The 22,806-nt window shown below is 40.9% G+C and overlaps 1 protein-coding gene across 7 annotated transcripts in view; it reads left to right on the top strand.

Moving 5' to 3' along the window:
* The first annotated feature begins 7 nt into the window (after positions 1 to 7).
* RANBP9 (RAN binding protein 9) overlaps positions 8 to 22,806 on the top strand; it is a 114,251-nt gene continuing 91,452 nt past the window's right edge. The window contains exons 1-3 of one of the 7 annotated variants that reach the window (XM_023737456.1): positions 17,506 to 17,824; positions 17,960 to 18,145; positions 19,204 to 19,315. Coding sequence is in view for 2 of the 7 variants with exons in the window: in XM_023737451.1 (XP_023593219.1) it covers positions 7,876 to 7,936; positions 19,204 to 19,315 (173 nt within the window). In the remaining 5 variants the exon portion in view is untranslated. Of the gene's footprint in view, positions 242 to 406; positions 452 to 6,003; positions 6,044 to 6,129; positions 7,937 to 17,505; positions 18,146 to 19,203; positions 19,316 to 22,806 lie in introns of those variants that run through there. The other 6 variants (XM_023737454.1, XM_023737457.1, XM_023737452.1 and 3 more) reach the window with 6 other exon arrangements.

Genomic DNA, 22,806 nt, shown 5'->3' with positions numbered 1-22,806 from the left:
AGCTCCGGCCCGGCCGGAGGCGGCCCGGCCCCAGCCCTGGTGGCCGGCAGCAGCGCCGCGGCCCCCTTCCCGCACGGGGACTCGGCCCTGAACGAGCAGGAGAAGGAGCTGCAGCGGCGGCTGAAGCGCCTGTACCCGGCGGTGGACGAGCAGGAGACGCCGCTGCCTCGGTCCTGGAGCCCGAAGGACAAGTTCAGCTACATCGGCCTGTCTCAGAACAACCTGCGGGTTCACTACAAAGGTACTGGGCGTGTGTCTGCGGTGGGAGTGGGGGCGCTGACCCGACGTGTCCCGCCACCGCTTCCGACTCTAGGCCCGCCCCCGACTCCCTCCCTCCCTGGGCTTGCTGCCCTCCAAGGTGACTCGCCGCTCGTTCTGCATCGCCGGGGGTGGGGACCGGGGTCGCGGTGGCAGGTCCGAGGGTAAGGGGCGAGATTTCTGGCAGAGGAAGGTGGGTACTCTGCTGTTCCCGGGTGTAATGGAGCTGGTGATCCTGGGCCTGGAGTAGAACACCTGGGGGAATCCGGAATGACGGGACATAACGCGCTTTCTGATTTCCTTGGAGATCAGTCTTAGGGCTGGCATGGAGGAATCTGTGGGCTTGGAGTTGGGTTATGTTGTTCTCCAGGTGGCGGGTCAGGCGTTCTGTGCTTACGCTGCGGGATCTGAGAGAGGCACGATTCCGAGGTCTGATTTCTGATGAAGGGAGAGTGGCGGTATATAGGGGGAGGAGTAATCAGCGGAGCACTTTGTCCAAAATTAGGCCAGAGATTGTCTAGGGGGACAGAAGGACAAGGGGCCCAAGTGGCCATCAGTCTGTCTTCCTGAAAGCAACTGGGAGGATAACAGAGGTGAAACGGCTGGAGTACGCGTTTTTTTAGGGGAGGAGAAACCTAGTACCGCTCCTGACTGGAAACGTTCTGTATTTACGTGTTGGTGTCATATGAAGTCTTGTTGAAAGAATTTTTTTTTCATATGTTTTAGTATTTTATACCTGCAGTGATTAAAAAAAAAAAAAACAAGCCACTTGAGACTTGTGCTTCTCCCCTCCTCTCTCCCCTACCTTCGTTACGTTAAAACAAAGCTTTCAGCAGACCAGTTGTATATACATTTATAAAGTGCTATGGGAGTTTTTGAAATGTAGCCCAAATTAATAGCATGCGTCAGATTTACTTGTCTGGGGGAAAAATAATCGATCTAATGGATCGGTCTGTCTGGAAATAAATCCAGTTTTTCAGGCCCCAAACCTGAGGCAGGAGCTTGTACATTCGAAGCAGCCTCATTTTGATTGGCTGCAAAGGGAGGGTCTTAATCAGATCCTAGTGACATGAACATAGAGGATAAAAACAAGGTTGTGGTTAAATTCTTAAAGTAGACTGGTCTGAAATTTGAGAAGAATCTTGATAAATAAGTTACTGTTTAATCGGAAAGGAGAAAGGCAATAGAAATCTACCAAATGATTTGGCTGCAAAGAATCACGCAGGAAAATAGGCTGTGTTAAATATTCGTTTTATTCTTGCCAAAGATCCAGAGAAGTACTTTCAATTTTAAGTGTTAAGTTTCTTGATCTAAATGACTGAGAATTTCAAAATATTGGACCTTTGTTTTTTTCTTTAGTTGGGACGCTTTGTTAATACCTGTGTGAAGGCTTGTTTTTAATTTACGTCAACAGTGTTGTCAGGAAGTGTTTACTTCTGATCCGGCTACCAGAAAGCTTTTGTTGGACTTGTCAAAACATTATCATTTTAAATATATGGTTGATGGTAAATAATTAGCTGATAAAACCAGATGCAGTGTGATATGGAAGAACCCTGTGTCACTGACAAAGAATCCTGAGCTCTCCTGAGTCCTGCAGTCGTTTGTGATTACAGGCATGTCACAGTCCAGGGTAGGGCGTCCGAGTGGTGAGTGGGTAGAACTGGATGGTTGGTTAGGAAATTTCCAGCTGTGACTTTCCATGGTATCTAAGATTTGTGATTACAGTTTGTTTAACACTGTACCATGCCTTGGGTAGTTTTACTGACTCTTTTTATAGGAGATAGATGGTTTGGAGCAGAGAAAAGTGCATGCTTATGTGAAATTGGTTGGAGTTTGGAATGTTGATCACATTGCTGTCTGAATTATTTTTCCTGTTGGTCTTTTTATTACTTTCTGTTGTGTAATTCTAAGATTGACTTTCTAGAAACATCACTCTTTCATAAACATAAACCATCATTTCTGGAAGCACGGATTCGGCTGTTTGTCACCCTTTTTCTCTCCTTTTCTTCTGTTCCGCTTTTGTTTCTCCTTTTCCCTTTGGCAGCCTTTACTCCCCACTCTTTCTGCTGCCTCTTCCTCTCATCTGGTTATTTTAATGTGTGTGTGTGTGTGTGTGTTTTGTTTTTCCTGAGTGCCTGCCTTCTGAGTGGGGCATACTGAATGTATTGGGCAACTCCGTCCCAGTTGCAAAGGAAGGGAGCAAAGGGGAAGTGTCATAGGTAATAAAACTTTGAAGTCAAAAAATAGAAGAGTGAATTTTTTTTTAACCTGTCATTGTGCTGCATCTGATTTTACCTAAGCATTTTGAGACACATTTAACCCTAAAAGCTACTACTGTTCATATAACATTTTTGCATATTGCAGAATTTCAGAAGAAATTTCGTAGCCGTTTTCCAGAATGATAAAGGTTTTCGTTAGTTTCTTTTTCCTTGAGTGTATTATTTTTAAGCTTTTATTCTTCTGAATTGGAATTACTGGTTTTGGAAGCGTTATTGTTCCTTAGATGATTTGAAGGAATTAATGTTAAACAAAGCCAGACCTGCAGACAGAGTTGACTGGATTGCAGAGCAGTAACAGGGTGTGCATGGTGTGTGTTAACATTTTTTAAAAGGCCTTTTGTTTAGCAGTCACACACCAACTATTAAAACACCCAGGATGGCTCCTCCAGTGTTTAAACTTCTTGTCAGCTTCGAATAAGTACAGATGTGACTTAAATGATACCATTATTCAGCCTTAAAACATTTTAATTTATGTGCCGATGGATTTGTTTAGCCTAAGTTTCAATTACAGAATATTTTTATGTCTTTTATTACTGCCATTCGGATACTTCACAAAGTGTTTAGACACATACACATTGTTAGTGGACCTGAGCAAGATGAAGGGGTGCTCATTTCAGATTAGATGAAGTGGAGGCATCTGGAAGAGTTTCCCAGTCACAAGTAAGCCAGGATCGGAAACTCGTTTTCCCTAGCTCCACATTTAGTGCGCTTTCTGCCGTATCACGTCGCCTGTTTCAGCTTGTATGAGGTTTAATCGTCTCATATAGATAAAATCCAGTGGTTCCATTTAGAACTTTTTAAAGAATACTTGAGATTAAAGTGCTTTCTCTGGGGGAAGAAAGGTAACTGGAACACACTGATGCCATGGAAAAGTCCAGCGCCTTGATTGTTCTAAATTAGGACAGCTTAAACACAAGATAAGCTGAAGTGAATGATAGGAAGTGATGAAATAATGAAGTACGTTTTTTAGTCGAAGCACTGCTAAGAGGGTCAAACCAAACAGATTGTATTGTTTGAATGTCTAATTCCCTCCCCGCTCCCCCCCAGTGTCAACAGTCATTAGTCCTTTAACACTTCCTAAGTAAAGGAGCACTTGGCTGCCAGTGGAAAGGTCGGTGGTTCAAACCCACCAGCCGCTCTGCGGGAGAAAGATGTTTGACTCTGCTTCCGTAAAGATTTACAGTCTTGGCAACCCTGTGGGGTAGTTCTACTCTGTTCTGTAGGGTCGTTATGAGTTGCAGTTGACTTGATGGCAGTGGGTTTGGATTTGGGTGAACTTCCTTCTCCCCAGTATCCACAGTCATTAGTCTTTTAACACTTCTTAAATATAATTGCTTATGTAACTTCGTGCATTTCTTATTTCAACTAATATTTGCTTGTTTTCCAATACAGATATCTATATTATGACTTATGAGCGTGATATACAATTTTTCCTTAAGGAGTCTAAAAACCAAACTGAACCTTTTCCCAGTGACCCCTTTGCTGAAATTTTGGGAAATTCAGCTTTAGAAAATGCTAACTGACAACTGCAAGAATCCAGTGACTCTAATAATAATCATACCTACAAAAAAGTAGACACAACAATGATGATAGTTTATTGAGCAGTTGCTGTCAGACAGATAAACTGTGCTAGGTACTTTGTATGTATGTCTTGCTCAGTATTTATTTATTCATTCATTTCTTCCGAAGCTTGTAGTGAATGTTCACCTTCTGCCAGGTTCTGGGCACCGTCTTTGACTTCACAGTGCTCACAGGACATGAAACAGTGTAGTAAGGGAAACGGTAAAGGGAGTACTGTGGAAGCTACGAGGAGCATCTAACCCAGACTGACAGTGGAAGGGATGAAGTAGGTGGGCTTCTTGGAGGAGATGAGGCTAGTGGTCAGTTTTAAAAGATGAGCAGGATATAGGAGAAAACACGGGACTGAGCATTGCAAGGAAGGGAAAGCATGATCAAAAGCATAGAGGAGAAGAGAAATACTGTATAAATTAGGATCTACCAGTAATTTTGGGTTGTTGGAATTTAGAGTATGTGACATGGAGCAGCTGGGGAAAAGATCGGGTGTGAGGCATTGTAGAATATTTTGTTGAGCTTAGATCTTACTCTGTAGGAGATGGGGAATCATCAAAGGATTTTAAATAGAGAGTGACATGCTTATATTTAAATTTTTGTCAGATTACACAGATAATTTGAAGATAGATTTGATGCAAGTGCAAGACTGGAAATAACAAACTCATGTTGAAGGCTGTTACATTAGACCATATAAGAAATAAGGGCCTGAACTTGTTCAGTGGATGGGTAGAGAAGAGCAGACATTATTAGTGATATACTTTAAAGGTAATACTGACAAGATATGAGGAATAGTAGAGAGAGAAATCAAGGATGACATTTGGGTTTCTAGCTCTGTTACATTCTTGCAGTGAACCATGAATCAAATAATGATTGTGAGGAAGTCAGTACTGGGATACAATTAGAGATAAGGTATTATGTCCCTGTGTGGCGCAAATGGTTGACTGCTAGATTACTAGCCTAAAGCCTGGTGGTTTGACCTACCCAGAGGCGCCTAGGAAGACAGGTCACAGCCTTAAAAATCCTATGGAGCAGTTCTACTCTGCATACATAGCGTCACTGTGAGTCAGACTCAAGGCAACTGACAAAAACAACAGCAGCTACGTGACCTGACTTCTTGGAAACCAGGAGAAGCCAAAGAATCAAGCCCTATCGAAAGAACAGGAACAGGTCTTCTGGAGTTAAGGTCGCTCTTAAGTGCTCTCAGCAGCTGGAGTTCATGACTTTTTACTCTAGCCTACTGTTCTGTTATCCTTTCACCATACTTATTCAATCTGTATGCTGAGCGAATAATCCAGGAAGCTGGACTATGAGGAAGAAGGCGTTATCAGGATGGAGGAAGACTCATTAACAACTTGCGATATGCAGATAACACAACCTTGCTTGCTGAAAATGAAGAGGACTTGAATCACTTACTGATGAAGATCAAAGACTACAGCCTTCAGTATGGACTACACCTTAACATAAAGAAAACAAAAATCTTGACTCCTGGACAAGCAACAATGTGATAAATGGAGAAAAGACTGAAGTTGTCAAGGATTTCATTTTACTTGGATCCACAATCAACACCCATGGAAGCAGCAGTCAGGAGATCAGGTGACGTATTGCATTGGTCAGACCTGCTGCAAAAGACCTCTTTGAAGTGTTAAAAAGCAAAGATGTCACCTTGACGACTAAGGTGCGCCTGAACCCAAGCCATGGTATTTTTCAGTTGCCTCATATGCGCGCAGAAGACTGAAGAAGAATTGACACATTTGAATTATGGTGTCGGTGAAGAATATTGAGTATACCCTAGAATGCCAGAAAAATGAACAAATCTGTCTTGGAAGAAGTACAGCCAGAATGCTCCTTAGAAGTGAAAATGGCGAGATTTCATCTCACGTACTTTGGACATGTTATCAGGAAGGACCAGTCTCTGGAGAAGGACATCATGCATGGTAAGGTAGAGGGTCAGTGAAAAAGAGGAAGACCCTCAATATATGGATTGACACAGTGGCTGCAGCAGTGAGCTCAAGCATAACAACGATTCTGAGGATGTTGCAGGATCAGGCAGTGTTTTGTTCTGTTGTGCATAAGGTCACAATGAGTCAGAAGCAACTTGACGGCACCTAACAACAAACAGGACTGTTCAAGTGACTCAGCTACATTCTGCTTGTCTCTGGTTCTTTTCTTAGCCTTTTTCTACTGACTGACTTATCCTTTCTTTCCTATTTTAGATTCCTGCGAGACTTATCAGATTGGCCTGGCTAATTGCCATCATTCTTAGCTGGGCAGAGGTGTCCATTATATGCTATAGTGTGAATTGGTGGCCTTTGGATCAAGTGCTAACCTGTGTTGAATCAGCTGTGGGGGTGCAGAGTTAGTTATGAAATATAAAGCAGCCTCCTGGAGCAAGGGTAGTCTGGGCCCCATTTCTTTTAGTAGGGACAGTGTGTGAGGTAGTTCTTTACAGAAAGGGTTGACAGGTACTGTAATTGACCTGAAGCTTGGGAGAGAGGTCTAGATCATGGCTGATTTGGGAGTTACTCCAAGTGATAGTTGAAATTCAGAATGTATGAGAGATTCAGGGTGTATAAAAGAGTATGTAGAATGAGAAGAGCAGAGGGCCCAAGTTAGAAGTCTGAGCAACACCAACATTGAAAGACTGAATGGAGACCAAGAAGGAATAGTTAAGAGGTGTCTGGACAGTGACGAGAGTGTGGTGTCACAGAAGCTGAGCAGGGGAGTATCAGAAAATGAGGAAGTGACCTTTAGTGTCAGATGTAACAGATTTAGTGAGATAGGCACAGGAATTTTCCCACTGGATTTGGAAATTAGATCATTGTGACCTTAGGAAGAGCAGTTTGAATTGGGTGATGGGGGCAAAAACCGGATTTCATTGGGTCGAAGAGTAAATGGAAGAGACCAAGCGGGGAAGATTTGTAAATATAGGTTACTCTTGAGATATATTGATGAAGAAAGAGATTAGGCAGCACCTAGGGGAGGATGAGTTGGAATCCACCCGACGGCAATGGTTTAGAAGAGGATGGAGGTTAAGGCAGGATTTTTTGTTGTTGTTGTTTTAATGGCTGATAGTGGAGTTACATCTTACCTGGGGGTTCGCTGAAGGGACATAAGTTAAATGAGAGTTTGATGTGAGTCCCAGGAATGATGGTCCCGGTAAATGTATACAAAATTTAATACATATTTTTAGTGAGTAAAATAGATAGATATTAACAGTACCTGTTTTTATTACCTTAAAGTTAAAAAAATAAAAGTTCATTATATTTACTACTAACCCAGTGCATCACTGACAGTGATTTATATAGCACAGAGGCATGCAGTTTTGTGAAATTGTATACATTTTTTGGGACACTGTATACTGAGGGGAGAAGGAGAGAGTAAAGAGGGAAAAGATGAAAATACAAGTTTGAGAGGCTAGTGGACTAAGGACTTGGTGAGAGGCAGATGGCTGAAGAGCTCAGGATGGTTAGGGGTGTATAGTGCTCCTCTGATAATAATGGAGGAGGTGAGGACTCGTGTGGCTGTGGATCAGTTTGTAATAGGAGTGGAGAGCATTGAATATGACCGTATCTATTGGCTTCCATTCTCTTCGTGAGGTAGGCTAGGTAATTTGCTCACTGAATTTGAATAGAGGACTTAAAGTTTAAAGTGAATGATGAAAATGTGGACTAACCATTGAGGGGAATGGGGAACCAGCTGACTGAAGATTTCTGAAAATTTTGTTGATGCATTAGGAGAGCCCAGATGACATCGTTAGTTCCTAGCGATGGCAAGGTTGCTGGACTTCATTCAGCAGAGCTCCACCATCCCGTGCAGGAGTAGGAAAGGTGAATTTAAGGCTGTGGTTTTGCTGGTTGGGTGTGATGGAAGGGTAAGCATATGAGGGAAATCAAGGGTATCAGAGAGCCTTTAAGTGATTATCCATGTCTCCCATCCTGGAAGAAGAAGGAAAAAAACAAAGGATTCAGGGAATTGGAGGTCACATGATGAAGAGGAAGTGTAGAAGTGAAGTCTTCAGAAAGATGAGAGGCTGTAAGGGCGTGTCCCAGAGGAAGATGAAGGTGTTTCTGCCATAATGCCGTAAATGTGCTGCTGGAAAAACTTTGTGTTTTCCACAAAATTGTGTGGTAAAAGTAACAGGACTCCTGGGAAAAATAGTGTTGGGACAGACCACTTAAAACCTATGTCACTTTGCAACCAGGGCACTACCAAAATAAATGTCCTAATATAAAACCAAACCAGACATGTTGCCATCGAGTCTATTCCAACTCATAACAACCCTATAGGACAGCGTAGAACTGCCCCATAGGGTTTCCATGGAGCAGCTGGTGGATTTGAACTGCCAGCCTTTTGGTTAGCAGCTGTAGCTTGCCATAGCTCTTAACCACTGTGCCACCAGGGGTCCAATAAAATATAAGCATAGTTAAATTGTCACTGGCATTTGTGTCCAGTATAAGTACTGATCATTTGCTGTCTTAAACCCTGGGGTTTGGGCTTCCTTCTTTGAAATACAAGTGTTTGGAGGTCCTTTAATTAAAATTAAAAATCTGATTTAGAAGTTAGCCTTTTCACCCTTTTCTTTAAAAAAAAGAAAGAAAAAAGAGGAGATACAGCTATTGAAACCAGTTGCTGTTGAGTCGATCACGACTCATGGTGAACCCACGTGTTACAGAGTAGAACTGTAGTCTGCAGGGTTTTCAGTGGCTGGGATCTTTCCAGGAGATCGCCAGGCTTTCTTCTTAGGTGCCTCTGGGTGGATTTGAACAGCCGGCCTTTAGGTTAGTAGACAAGCGCTTAACCGTTTGCACCACCCAGGGACTCCTGTAGGGTTTTCATTGGCTCATTTTTGGAAGTAGATCACCAGGCCTTTCTTCCTAGTCTGTCTTGTTCTGGAAACTGCTGAAACCTGCTCAGCATCATAGCAACACTCAAACCTCCACAGACAGATGGGAGATGGCTGCGCTTGAGGTGCATTGGCCTGGAATCAAACCTGGGTCTTTTGCATGGAAGGCAAGAGTTCTGTCACTAACCACCACTGCCCTTACACACCTATTAGGATGGTTAAAAACAAAAACAAAAAAAAGCTAACAGTGCCAATTGCTGGAAGGGGTACTGAGCAACAGGCGCTCTTGTTCATTGCTAGCAAGAATTCACAATGGTGCAGTCACTTTGGAAGATATTTTGGCAGTTTCTTGCAAAGCTAAACATAGTCTTATCATATGATCCAGCAATTGGGCTCCTAGGTATTTACCCAACTGATTTGGAAACTTATACCCACACAATAACCTGCACGTGAATGTTTACAGCAGCTTTATTTGTAATTGCAAAAAACTGACAGCAACCAAGATGTCCTTCCATAGGTGAATGGATAAACTATAGTACATCCATCCATACGATGGAATATTATTTAGCAATACAAAGAAATGATCTATCACGCTATGTAAAGACATGTATGAATCTTAAATGCATATTGCTAAGTGAAGGAAGCCAGTCTGAAAACTCTGAACTGTGTGATTTCAATTATATGACATTCTGGAAAAGGCAAAACTTTAGAGAGAATAAAAAGATGAGTGATTGCCAGAGGCTTTGGGAAAGGGGAGTGGATCGAATAGATGAAGCACAGGGGATTTCTTTTTCTGGTAGTGTTCTGTATGACGCTGTAATTGTGCCTGACACTGTGCCTTTGTCAGACACATTCAGCTTCGCAGCACCAGTAGTGAACCTTAATGTATGCACATTTTAAAAATTAAGAGATGAGGGAAATTCCAGGATAGAATGCAGAATGTGACAAAAAAGTCTATTTCAAATGTACGAAACAACCTCCTGGGTAGTGGTGGGGGAAAATGGTGCTAACTCAAGTAACTTTGGAAATCAGTGGAGTCTAAAACTAAAGGTAAAAGAAGCTACCCATGGGAATATGAGTTAACAAGTCTGATACTGCTACACACTGAACAGTTAAGTAAACGGATGGTGGTTGTGGGAGCCAGGTTTCTCATTCTCGGAGTGAGATTTTACAGATAAGCAAAGGAAGGAGGCTAAAATGATCCATATGACTGTGGGTTGGAGTTGGAGACATCAGTATGAACTGATGTTTTAACTTACTGTAATACAGATGGTTGTATGTAGACGTATAATCGGAATCGACTTGACCGCAACACTAACCAGTTGGCATTCAGTTGATTCCAACTCATGGTGACCCCAGGTGTGTCAGAGTAGAACTGTGCTCCGCAGGATTTTCAATGGCTGATGTTTTGCAAGTAGATTTCCAGGACTTTCTTCCGAGGCACCTCTGGGTGGACTTGAACCTCCAACCTTTTCATTAGCAGCTAAGTGTGTTAACTGTTTGCATCACTCGAGAACTTCTGTAGAAATATAGATGTGTGTACGTACGTGGGTTACTATACACACGTGTATTTTCTTGCTCTGTCAATGGGAGGGCCTAGAAGCAATCAGTGCATCTAGTACCCAGATCTTGGATTCTAATTATCATTTTCCAGTAAGAGGAACTGGGGCATTGTCTTGGTTATCTAGTGCTGCTATAACAGATATACCACAAGCGGATGGCTTCAACAAACAGTTTATTCTCTCACAGCCTAGGAGGCTGAGAGTCCAAATTCAGGATGTTAGCTCCAGGGGAAGGCTTTCTCTCTCTGTTGACTCTAGAGGAAGGCCCTTGTCATAAATGTTCCCCTGCTCTAGGAGCTTCGCAGTGCAGGAACCCCAGGTCCAAGGGACACGCATTCCTGGCTCTACTTTCTTGGTGGTATGAGGTCCCCAAGTCTCTGCTCGGTTCTCTCTTTTATATTTCAGAAGAGATTGGTTTCAGACACAGTCTAATCTTGTAGATTGAGTACTGCCTCATTAACATAACTACCACTCATCCCAGCTCATAACATCATAGAGATAGGATTTACAACACATAGGAAAATCATGTCAGATGACAAAATGGTAGACAATCACACAGTACTGGGAATCATAGCCTAGCCAAATTGATACACATATTTTTCGGGGACACAGTTCAATCCATTGCAGGCATTAAATAAGTATGTTGAGCCTAGAGCATCTTGTAGTGCTAGAAAGTAAGGAAGTGCTCAAAAAGAAAAAAAAAAAAACTCCAGAAAAGTCCACATTGATGAAGGGATGTCAAAAGGTCAGAACCAGCTGAAAAAGCTCCGATGACCTAAGTTGGAACAATTGGAACAACAAAATTAAGCAATGTGGGATTACAACTTGAAGTATATAATGTATGTGAGTCCATACTGATATAAACAAAGAGGAAATATGTTAGCACCTTGTGATCTGTACTGAACTGGTGGTTTTCCCAGATGCCTTCATATAGTGGCGAGCGTAGTAGTTCCTGAAGCTACAAACACTAGGTACTCCTTACACTATCAGAATGCATTGCTGTAGAAATCTAAGCTTTTTTCCCTCCCCTTAGGATCTGCAGTGGTTGAGTGCTTGACTGCTAACCAGAAGGTCAGCAGTTCACATCCACTAGCTGCTCCTTGGAAACCCTGTGGGGCATTTCTGCTCTGTCCTGCAGGGTCTCTATGAGTTGGAATCAACTCGACAGCAACGGGTTTTGTTTTGTGTCTTTTTATATTGCTGAGTTTTTCTCTCGTTTCTTGATGTTGGGAAAAACCGTTAAGAACAAATGATTTTCTTATCATCTTGGCATCATTCCCATATTTATCAATTGCATGTTCACTAATTTGCATTCAAGAAATGTGTGTTGTAGCTGGACAGGCTTTCTTAGAACTTAAACTTTCTGAGATGAAATTGTTTCAGGTGGTATCAGAATCGAGAGCTTGGCTCTAGAGAGGAATCATTGAAGTTAGAGTGGAGGTCAGCGGAACTAAAGATGTCCAGGAGTTAAAATGTGAAAACAATATAATCATCACAAATAAGTGTTAAGTGTGTTAATGTTTTATGGATATATGTGGCTATAAGGGCGTATAAAAAGGAGGTTAGACAAGTCCCAGAGGTGAGAGAGAGAATATTTGAGGAAGTAAATAAAGCTTGAGTGACTTTATAACAAAATGAAATGTTGCGCGGTCCTACGAGTTGGAGCCGACTTCGATGGCCCCTAACGACAGCAGCAAAGCTTGAGCTGAGATTCAGAGGAGAGTCAGACCTAACTAGGTTAGGAAGGAAGGATATAGCTGCCTGAAATAAGGCTGATATAGCTGGGGCAGAAAGAATGAGGTGGAAAAAACAGGTAGAGGGCTAGGCCAAATAAGATTTTGAGGAATTTTATCTTTTTTCTGGGCAAAATGGGAGGCTTTTGAAGCAATGTTAGGTTATATTGAGGGACGGTGGTGCAAGGAAGGCAGATTTTTATTTCCAGAAAGGTGGCGGCTGCATGTTGGAGAGTAGATTGGGGGAGGGCAGGGGAGAGGAGGGGAGAAGAGTGAACGTAGCTGGGCCAGTACCTTCGGACAAGAGACAGTGGTTGCTTAAATTAGGGTCTTGTAGTCAAGATGGAGACAAGTAAATGGAAGCGGAAGATATTTAGAATTTAAATTAATAGGACTTGGTGAGCAATTGAGTGAGTGCAGGTAGGGAAAAAAGATGTGTGAAGATGATTCCAAAGACTCTGTCTTAAATAACTCGTTGGTTTGGTGACATTCACTGTCCAAGGGCACACTGGATGAGAGGACCTGGTTTTGGGGAAAGATGGTAAGTTTTGGGTATGTAGAGCTGAAGCCTGTCTCCAGTGTGAATTCCGATTTAATTACAAGGAATATTCTGGTATCATTTTACGTTTATCCTCACCTCCTCTCTATTTTGTAGGGAAGGAGAACAAAAAGTAATATTTGATAAGTCCCACATTTGAGATGTCAGGTAGTCAGATTTAAATTTCTTGGTCTGAAGTTCTGAGGAGAGATCTAGGTTGGAAATACAAATTGTTGAATTATTTGTGTGTATATGTAATAACTGAAGCCTAGGTGCGTATGAGAAGGAAAGTGTATTTCGGACCAAGCCTTAAGGAATTCCAGCAAGTATTGATTGGATGGAGGATGGATATGCCTGTGAAGGAGCCATCAGGAGAATGACTAGTCTGTCCAAGAAACTACAGTGAGAGGAAGTGGTTATGAAATAGTGTGCGATGCTTCTGAAAGGTAAAGTGATAATAGGACTGAAAAATGTCCTGTGGGTTTCTGAAAGAGAGGTATGGAGGTCGTTGGTCATCTTGGTGAGAGATGTTGGTAGAGTGGAGAAGTTGAAAGCCACTTTGGAGTGGGTTGAGGAGTTTGTAAGAGCAAATTGTCAAACTGGTAGAGCTGGTCGAGAACCGATCCAAATATTTAACTGATGGCTGTGTTAAATGACACACAAACTTAGTTTAGAGGATTAGATGCCATTTAATTGCTGGACAGAAAAAATGAAAATATTTGATTATGATTTTTTTTTAAAAGCAAACAACATAGCTGTTTCATTTCTCAGTTAATCTGTAGGACAGAAAATCTTTATATGCCAAGGGTTATTTATAACTTTAAAGAAACCTCTTTGGATTTGCATTGAATATTCATTTAACAAACATTCATTTACTATGTACTTTATTCAAAGCCCTTTCCATTTCAGTTAATAGAATCAACAGATTGTTTAAAAAGAGCTAACCTAGCTAGCCTTAGAATTTTGAAGCAATAAATATGTTTTCTTCTAGAGCCATATAGAAACTATGTAGCATTGAGGACTGTGGTGTTAGAAGTTTAAACGCTCGTGATGTGAGGTTGTGTTTGGTCAGTATAGAATGTAAGGTAACAGTAAACTTCCTGCTGTTACATATCCAAAACCCATTACCACTGAGTTGATTTTGACTCATAGCGACCCAATTGGACAGAATAGAACTGCTCTGTAGGGTTTCCAAGGCTATAATCTTTACTGAAGCAAATTGCCACATCTTTCTCCCGCGGAGCAGCTGGTGGATTCGAACCCTTGACCTTTTGGTTAGCAGCTGAGCTCTTAACCACTGTGCCATCAGGGCTTATTGATGTTAGATACAGGACATTCCTTTCTGATATTACTAGTCTCATCTAAGAAATAGTATAAATCCTTTTAATCTAAACTATTTCCTGTGTCTTTTCATTTTAATATTAATTTTAAAATGAAACAAATCTTTTTAATTTAAACATTTAGGGAATTTTCTACCTTGTCTTAGTAGAGCTTAAATATAATAGATCCTTGAAAAATTTATGTTTGTGTAGTATGATGTGTTTATTTTTGCATTATGGAAAAAATTATGAGATTTTTAACTTATACATGGATTTAATTCACGATACTATTACTTGTTTTGGGCAAGTTATAGGACCTCTGTAAGAATTTCTCCATTCTTAAAAATGAGGTGTAATAATACCTATTTCACAGATAGTGAATGTAAAAAATCCATATGTAACAGCACCTAATGCTTTGGTACCTTGTTTACTCTCAAATACTAGTTTTCTTTCTCTTTTCCTATAGAAGTAGCAACAATAAGAGTTGGAGATGAATGCAAAATGATTTCAGAATACTCAGTATAGTGAAATCCCTTGTGTCAGTTCAGAGCTCACACTGAAGTCAGGCTTCTTGAGTTTAAATCCTAGCACACATCCTGGTTTGGAATTCTTACACAGCAGTCTGACAATCCTGGCACACATCCTGGTTTGGAATTCTTACACAGCAGGCTGACCTTGGGCAAGTCTTTATCTTCCTTTAGTTTCCCAGTATGTAAAATGATGATAAATAGTACCTACCTCATAGGGTTGCTTTGAAGATTAAATGAGTTGATACATGTGATACTCTTAGAACAGTGCCTTTCACATAGTACTAAATGTATATTAACTATTATTATCATTATTAAGTACACCTTGAGTTTTAACTTGTGCCTAAAAGCTTTGGCCACTCCCATCCAAAACCAAACAATGAAATCCAGTTTGATTTAGGACTATAGTTAGATTCTGATTAATCAAGGTTTTTTTTTCTTTTTTTATTTGTAGCTGCCTAATTAAAAAAATTGCGTTTGGTTTACATGACCTTTTCCCAGCCAACTCAAATATTTGAACAAGCTTATACAGAAAAAGATGTTTTACTGAAACTATAATTTATTAAATGACTGAGGTGTTTATTAAAAAGTGACTAGGGCTAACCAAAAGGTTGGCAGTTCGAATCCACCAGCCACTCCTTGGAAACCCTATGGGACAGTTCTGGTCTGTACTATAGGGTCGCTGTGAGTCAGAATCGACTCAGCGGCAGCTGCCAGGCCTGCCAGTGTCTTTTTTTTTCCTCCACTTCTCTTTTTTATTTTTCTTTTTTATTGTGCTTTAACTGAAAGTTTATAGTTCACGTTAGTTTCTTAAACGAAAATTTTTATACACATTGTCATATGACCCTAGTTGCTCTCCCTGTACCGTGACACGCATACTCCCCCTTTCTACCCCGGTTTTCCTGTGTCCATTCAACCAGCTCCTGTTCCTTTCTACCTTCTCATCCCACCTCCAGACAGGAGCTGCCCATTCAGAGTCATGTATCCACTTGAGCTAAGAAGCGCACTCTTCACGAGTATCTTTTTATGTCTTATACTCCAGTCTAATCTTTGTCTGAAGAGTTGGCTTCAGGAATGGTTTTAGTTTTGGGCTAACAGAGAGTCCGGGAGCCATGTCTTCCGGGATCCCTCCAGTCTCAGACCATCAGGTCTGGTCTTTTTACTAGAATTTGAGTTCTGCACCCTACTTTTCCTGTGCTCCATCAGGGACTCTCTGTTGTGTTCCCTGTCAGGGTGGTCATTGGTGGTAGCCAGGCACCATCTGGTTCTTCTGGTCTCAGGGTGATGGGTCTTTGGTTTATGTGGCCCTTTTTGTCTCTTGGGCTAATATTTTCCTTGTGTCTTTGCTGTTCTTTATTCGCCTTTACTCCAGGTGGGTTGGGACCAATTGATGCATCTTAGATGGCCTCTCACTAGCTTTTAAGACCCCAGACGCCACTCACCAAAGTGGGATGTAGAACATTTTCTTAATAAACTTTATTATGCCATTTGACCTAGATGTCCCTCAAAACCATGGTCCCCAGACCCCTGCCCCTGCTACTCTGTCCCTCGAAGTTTTTGATTGTATTCAGAAAACTTCTTAGCTTTTGGTTTAGTCCAGTTGTGCTGACTTCCCCTGTAGCGTGTGTTGTCCTTCCCTGCACCTAAGATAATTCTTGTCTACTATCTAGTTAGTGAATACCCCCTCTCTGCCTCCCCACCCTCGTAATCATCAAAGAATGTTTTCTTCTGTGTTTAAACCTTTTCTTGAGTATAATAGTGGTCTCATACAATATTTGTCCTTTTGCGACCAGCTAATTTCACTCAGTGTAATGCCTTCCGGATTCATCCATGTTATGAGATGTTTCACAGATTCATTGTTACTTTTTATTGTTGTGTAGTATTCCATTCTGTGAATATGCCATGATTTGTTTATCCATTTGTCCGTTGATGGCCACCTAGGTTGTTTCTATCTTTTTGCCTTTGTACACAGTGCTGCAGTGAACATGAGTGTGCATGTATCTATCCGTGGGACGGCTCTTAGTTCTCTAAGGTATATTCCAGGGAGCAGGATTGCTGGATCGCATGGTACTTCTAGCTTTTTAAGGAAGTGCCAGATTGATTTCCAAAGTAGTTGTACCATTTTACATTCCCACCAACAGTGTATAAGTGTTCCAGTCTCTCCACAACCTCTCCGACATTTATTATTTTGTGTGTTTTGGATTAATGCTAGCCTTGTTGGGATGAGATGGTATCTCATTGTAGTTTTGATTTGCATTTCCCTAATGGCTAATGATCCTGAGCATTTCCTCATGTATCTGTTAGCTGCCTGAATGTCTTCTTTGGTGAAGTGCCTGTTCATATCCTTTGCCCATTTTTTAAATGGGTTATTTGTGTTTTTGTTGTTGAGGCGTTGCAGTAGATTTTATAGATTTTATAGATTAGACGCTGATTGTATTTGTTGTAGCCAAAATTTTTTTCCCAGTCTGTAGGTTGTCTTTTTACTCTTTTGGTGAAGTCTTTTGATGAGTATAAGTGTTTGATTTTAAGGAGCTCCCAGTTATCTAATTTCTGTTCTGGTGTTTATGCATTGTTAGTTATGTTTTATATTCTGTTTATTCCATGTATTAGGGCTTCTAGCGTTGTCCCTATTTTTACTTCCATGATCTTTATCGTTTTCAATTTTATATTTAGGTCTTTGATCCATTTTGAGTTAGTTTTTGTGCATGGTGTGAGGTATGGGTCTTGTTTCAGTTTTTTGCAGATGGATATCCAGTTTTGCCAGCACCATTTGTTAAAGAGACTCTCTTTTCCCCATTTAACAGACTTTGGGCCTTTGTCAAATATCAGCTGTTCATAGGTGGATGAATTTACATCTGGATTCTCAGTTCTGTTCCATTGGTCTGTGTCTCCTTGTACCAGTACCACTGCCAGTGTCATTTTGTAGACTACCTTCTCACAACATAATGTGGATGAGAATTTAGATGTGCCTGAATAGTAATTGTTTGATAATGGCCAACTTCCATGTTATAATTATAAAAGCCATCTTTTTTTTTTTTTTTAAATGACAATGCTTTTTAAAGTGTGCTTGTATTTTATTTCCTTCTGTTTAGCTCAGCATGAATCTACGTATGTTAAAGCAGTTTTGGAGTGTCTACATATTGGTGCTTCCATTTTTGTCTCCTGTCAAGTTTATCATCTCCAGTGGTCACAGGTTGAGAACCTGTTTCTTCCCGTAACACATATGCTTAAGAAGTCTATGGATACAAGTTTTCATGGTAGTAGAAGGGGGTGGCTGAGTTTATTCAATTTCTTTTGAGCCATGACATGTGCTAATTTTGCATTGCAGGTATATACTCCACTGTTTAATGATAGAGTATGCATTGGTAATTTGAGCCAGTAAGGGAAGATACGATCTCATTGGTGTGTGATGGTTATCGTATACCTTAAGATATAATCGTTGACTTAAAAGGAGGTGTTTAGTTTGAAGGCAGTCATGGTAAATTGGAGAAGGGAAATTCTGCTACCCATGAAGGTAATTTTATAGTATGATTGAAAGATTAATGACATACATGAGTTTGTATTGGGTTAAATATATCTAATTAGAACACCTGAATAATGATTTAGAGTACCGTTTCTCATAGTCCTTTCTGGGATTGTAGAGACTTGCCTCACACTCTGAGTACTTTCTGGCATGCGACTTCAACTTCTGTTTTTATTCTCTTGTGGTTTTATGGACATATTTTCTCTTGCTCACTTGATTTTGTTCACATTAGGTTTGAAGGTAATTCGTATCTTCAGGGAGGGGCTGGGAAGGTGATGGTGAGTGACGGAAGCCCTCTAGGATTAGAATTGAGGCATAGCTAATTTAAAAAGTTTAAAAGCCATTATCTAGCAGATTTCCCAAAATGTCAGCAGTGGTATGGTGTTATTTCTTCTCTTAAAAAAGGAAGACATGAAGTGCAACTAGGGATTAGATAATATTTCTCAATGGGCTGTAATTGACCAAAGAAATTTTATGGAATCAGCCTTTGTATAGAATTAATGGTAAAAACTATATCAAAAGTTCAACAACAATAAAATTGTAAATTTTTCAAGAAAACTGCTTTGCCAATTCAATCTAATTGTATAAAATTTCATTAAAAATATACCCTATAGTACAGATACTTTTGGTTTAAAAAAGTGTAGGGCATTTGGCAAAAGTGTTTAGGAATTTTATAAATTATATGCAAATTTAGTTCTGGTAAAAGTAATGTTATTTTCTCATCATATTCTTCAAGTAAATCCTTATTTGTCTTAAAAATATAGTCTACTCTGAAGTGTTTAATTTGCATAAAGGGCTGCTAAGTTCAGTGTTTTCAGATTCTAAAGTCTTAAAACTAGTGATAATGGGAAGAGTTCTGTAGTCACCTTGGGCTGGTTTGCATATTGGATTAATTGTGATGATAAATGTTTTATTCATTAATTATTTGAACTGATGGGAGCACAAATGTACATATTGTTCCAAAACTTATATTTGTAACTGAATTATTTATTCAGGTTTCATTTAAAAATCTCATTTGATTTTTTTTTTCCTTCCCATTTCATATGTAGGTCATGGCAAAACTCCAAAAGATGCAGCATCAGTTCGTGCCACGCATCCGATACCGGCAGCCTGTGGGATTTATTATTTTGAAGTAAAAATTGTCAGTAAGGGAAGAGATGGGTAAGTGAATTTTGGTGGGAAAAATCACCTGTTATTCTTGGGTAATTATTTTTGTTTCAATTCATAACGTTTATGATTGAATTGGAAAATTGGAATTTTTGAAATTTTGGTAATTGGAAAGGTGGAATCTGAATATTCCAGTATAGCAGATTGGATTTGGTTCTGCTTAAATACTGGTTGAAGCTAAAGCTTGAGTTAGTCATTAGAATGGAGATTTGAGATTAAACAATTGAGGGAAAACAACTCATTTTTTATGTCATGTCTTACACTGTCTTTTCCTGAATTTTGTTGAGAAGTTAAATTCTCTCAAAACTAGTTAGCCAAAGACAGTATGTGATTCATAGATATTTTATAGGGCTTAGGACTTATAATTCTAGGTTTAGACTGGGAATGTGTGTTTGTATTTTTCCAATTGGAAGAACTCCCCAGGGGTTAGGATACGATTTAGAATCTTCCAAATGAGAGCTTCGTGTTAGACCCTGGAACTAACTTTTATTTTATTTATTTATATTGTACTTTAGATGAAGATTTACAGAGCAAACTAGTTTCTCATTAAACGATGCACATGCTGTTTTGTGACATCGGTTGCCAACCGCACAACATGTCAACACTCTCCCCGTCTCGACCTTGGGCTCCCCATTACCAACTTTCCCGTTCCCTCCTGCCTTCTTGTCCTTTCCCCTGGGCTGGTATGCCCATTTAGTCTTGTTTTCTTTTATGGGCCTGTCTATCCTTGGCTGAAGGGTGAATGTCAGTAGTGACTTCATTACTGAGCTATAAGAGTGTCCAGGGGCCATGCTCTCAGGGTTTCTCCAGTCTCTGTCAGACCAGTATGTCTGGTCTTTTTTTGTGTGTGTGAGTTAGAGTTTTGTTCTACATTTTTCTCCAGCTCTGTCTGGGACTCTACTGTGACCCCTGTGAGAGCAGTCAGTAGTGGTAGCCGGGCACCATCTAGTTGTGCTGGACTAACACTTTCTCTTGTATCTTTGGTTTTCTTCATTCTCCCTTGCTGCAGACAGGGTGAGACCAGTGGAGTATCTTAGATGGCCACTTACAAGCTTTTAAGACCCCAGATGCTACTCACCAAAGAAGAATGTAGAACATTTTCTTTATAAATTATATTGCGCCAATTGAGTTGGATGTTCCCAGAGACCATGGTCCCTGCAGCCCTAAGCCCAGTAATTTTGTCCCTCAGGGAGTTTGGATGTGTCTGTGGAGCTTCCATGACCTTGCCTTGGACAAGTTGTGCTGGCTTCCCCAGTATCGTGTACTGTCTTACCCTTCACCAAAGTTACCGCTTACCTATTGTCCAGTTAGTGTTTTTCTTTCCCGCCCCTCCTCTCACTCGCAACCATCAAAGGTTGTTTCTTTTTGTGTGTAAACCTTTTCATGAGTTTTTATAGTAGTGGTCTCGTACAATACTTGTCCTTTTGTGATTGACTTACTTTACTCAGCATAATGCCCTCCAGATTCATCCATGTTGTGAGATGCTTCGCAGATTCATCATTGTTCTTTTTCATTGCATAATGCTGCGTTCTGTGTGTGCCGTAGTTTGTTATCCATTCATCTGTTGATGGGCATGTAGGTTGTTTCTATCTTTCCGCTATTGTGAACAATGCTGCAGTGAACATGGGTGTGCATATGTCTATTCAGGTGACAGCTCTTATTTCTCTAGGATGTATTCCTAGGAGTGGGATTGCTGGATCATATGGTATTTCTATTTCTAGCTTTTTAAGGAAGTGCCATATCGTTTTCCAAACTGGTTATACCATTTTACATTCCCACCAGTAGTGCATAAGAGTTCCAGTCTCCCTGCAGCCTCTCCAACATTTGTTATTTTCTGTTTTTTTTAAATTCGTGCCAGTAATGGCAGGGGTGAGATGGTATCTCATTGTGGTTTTGATTTGCATTTCTTTTATGGCTAGTGATCGCAAGCGTTTCCTCATGTCTGTTGGCCACTTGAATGTCTTCTTTTGTGAACTGTCCGTTCATGTCCTTTGACCGTTTTTAAATTGGATTATTTGTCTTTTTGTTGTAGAGGTGTTGGATTTTCCTATAGATTTTAGAGATTAGACTTCTGTGGGATTTGTCATAGCCAAAATTTTTTCCCAGTCTGTAGGTTCTCTTTTGGTAAAGTCTTTTGATGAGCATAAGTGTTTAATTTTTAGAAGATCCCGGTTATCTAGCTTATCTTCTGGAACCAACTTGTGGTCAGGGGGGTGAGGACATCAGAATCATTTATGGAACTTGTAAAAATGGCATGGTGGGGGCATCTGACCTCCTTTTAACTTTTCAAGGGGGCGAGAGAATCACCATCAGCATCAGCCCAAAGCCAATTCCTAGGAAGCAGAGGTTAGAAATACTTCCTCTCTCCAAATTTTTTACCAGTTCTGCCACCAGCCATTCCTCTCATGGCACTTTGTTAGGTTCGATAATGCATTGCAATGGCCACACAGAAGTCACAGACCATACTCATGATTATGGGGTTTATTAGGGAAATAACAGGTTACAATTCAGGATCAGGAATGACTCAGGATAAAGTTCTTCAGTCAGGACAGCTTGGGCCCCTTGGGCCTCTTGGGCTGGCCTGGCCTCTTCCCTGCTTGGGCAAGTGTTACACAGCTCTTTAGCTCTGCCAGAAAGTGCCCAGAGGCATCTCACTTCGGCCAATAAGCCTGAATCCGAAGGCACTCAGCTCTAGTTCTGTGAGTAGGCAAATCTTGCTCCGATGACAAGTGCCTGGAGGCACCCTACTCTGCTAGCAAGCTTCCTGCCTGAAGGTGCTCAGCTCTCTCACTCCGTGGGCCAGGAAACCCACGACACCATCTCCTGCTGATCTCCTGGTTCTGCTGCTGCTGGTTCTCTGCCACGCTTGCTGTTGTTTCTTACTGTCTCGTGCCATCTCTGGTGTTACAGCTCTCTGTCTCCTGGGTCTAGGAGGTTCTCAGTGCAGGGACCCCAGGTCCAAGGGATGTGCTCTGCTCCCGGCTCTTCTTTCTTGGTAGTAGTGAAGTTCTCCTCTGCTCTGGGATTGGCTCTCTTTTAAGCCTAGCGGGATGGCAGAACTGACCAATCTCCTCATTAGGGTTCCATACTCCTTATTTGCATGCTCTCACCCCTGCAGGCTTCCATGCACCTTATTTTTATTTGATTTTATTTTTTTATTGTTGTAATTAAATGAAGTTTACATTTCAAGCTAGTCTCCCATACAAAATTTTTATACATACATTGTTATGAGACCCTAATTGCTCATCCCATTCTGCAACAGCACACTCATCCTTTCTGCCCCTGATTCCCCATGACCATTCAACCAGCTCCTCACTCTCTCTGCCTTCCCATCTCACCTCTGGACAGAAGCTGCCCCTTTGGTCTCTTGTATCTACTTGACTAAAGAGGCACACTCTTCATGAGTATCACTTTATGTCCCACAGTCCAGTCCAATCCCTGTCTGAAGAGTTGGCCTCGGAAATTGTTTTAGTTCTGGGCCGATA

This window comes from Trichechus manatus, unplaced genomic scaffold, assembly GCF_000243295.1.
Source record: "Trichechus manatus latirostris isolate Lorelei unplaced genomic scaffold, TriManLat1.0 scaffold00103, whole genome shotgun sequence".
Classification (NCBI taxonomy): Eukaryota; Metazoa; Chordata; class Mammalia; order Sirenia; family Trichechidae; genus Trichechus; species Trichechus manatus.
This window is presented reverse-complemented; position numbering and strand designations above follow the sequence as displayed.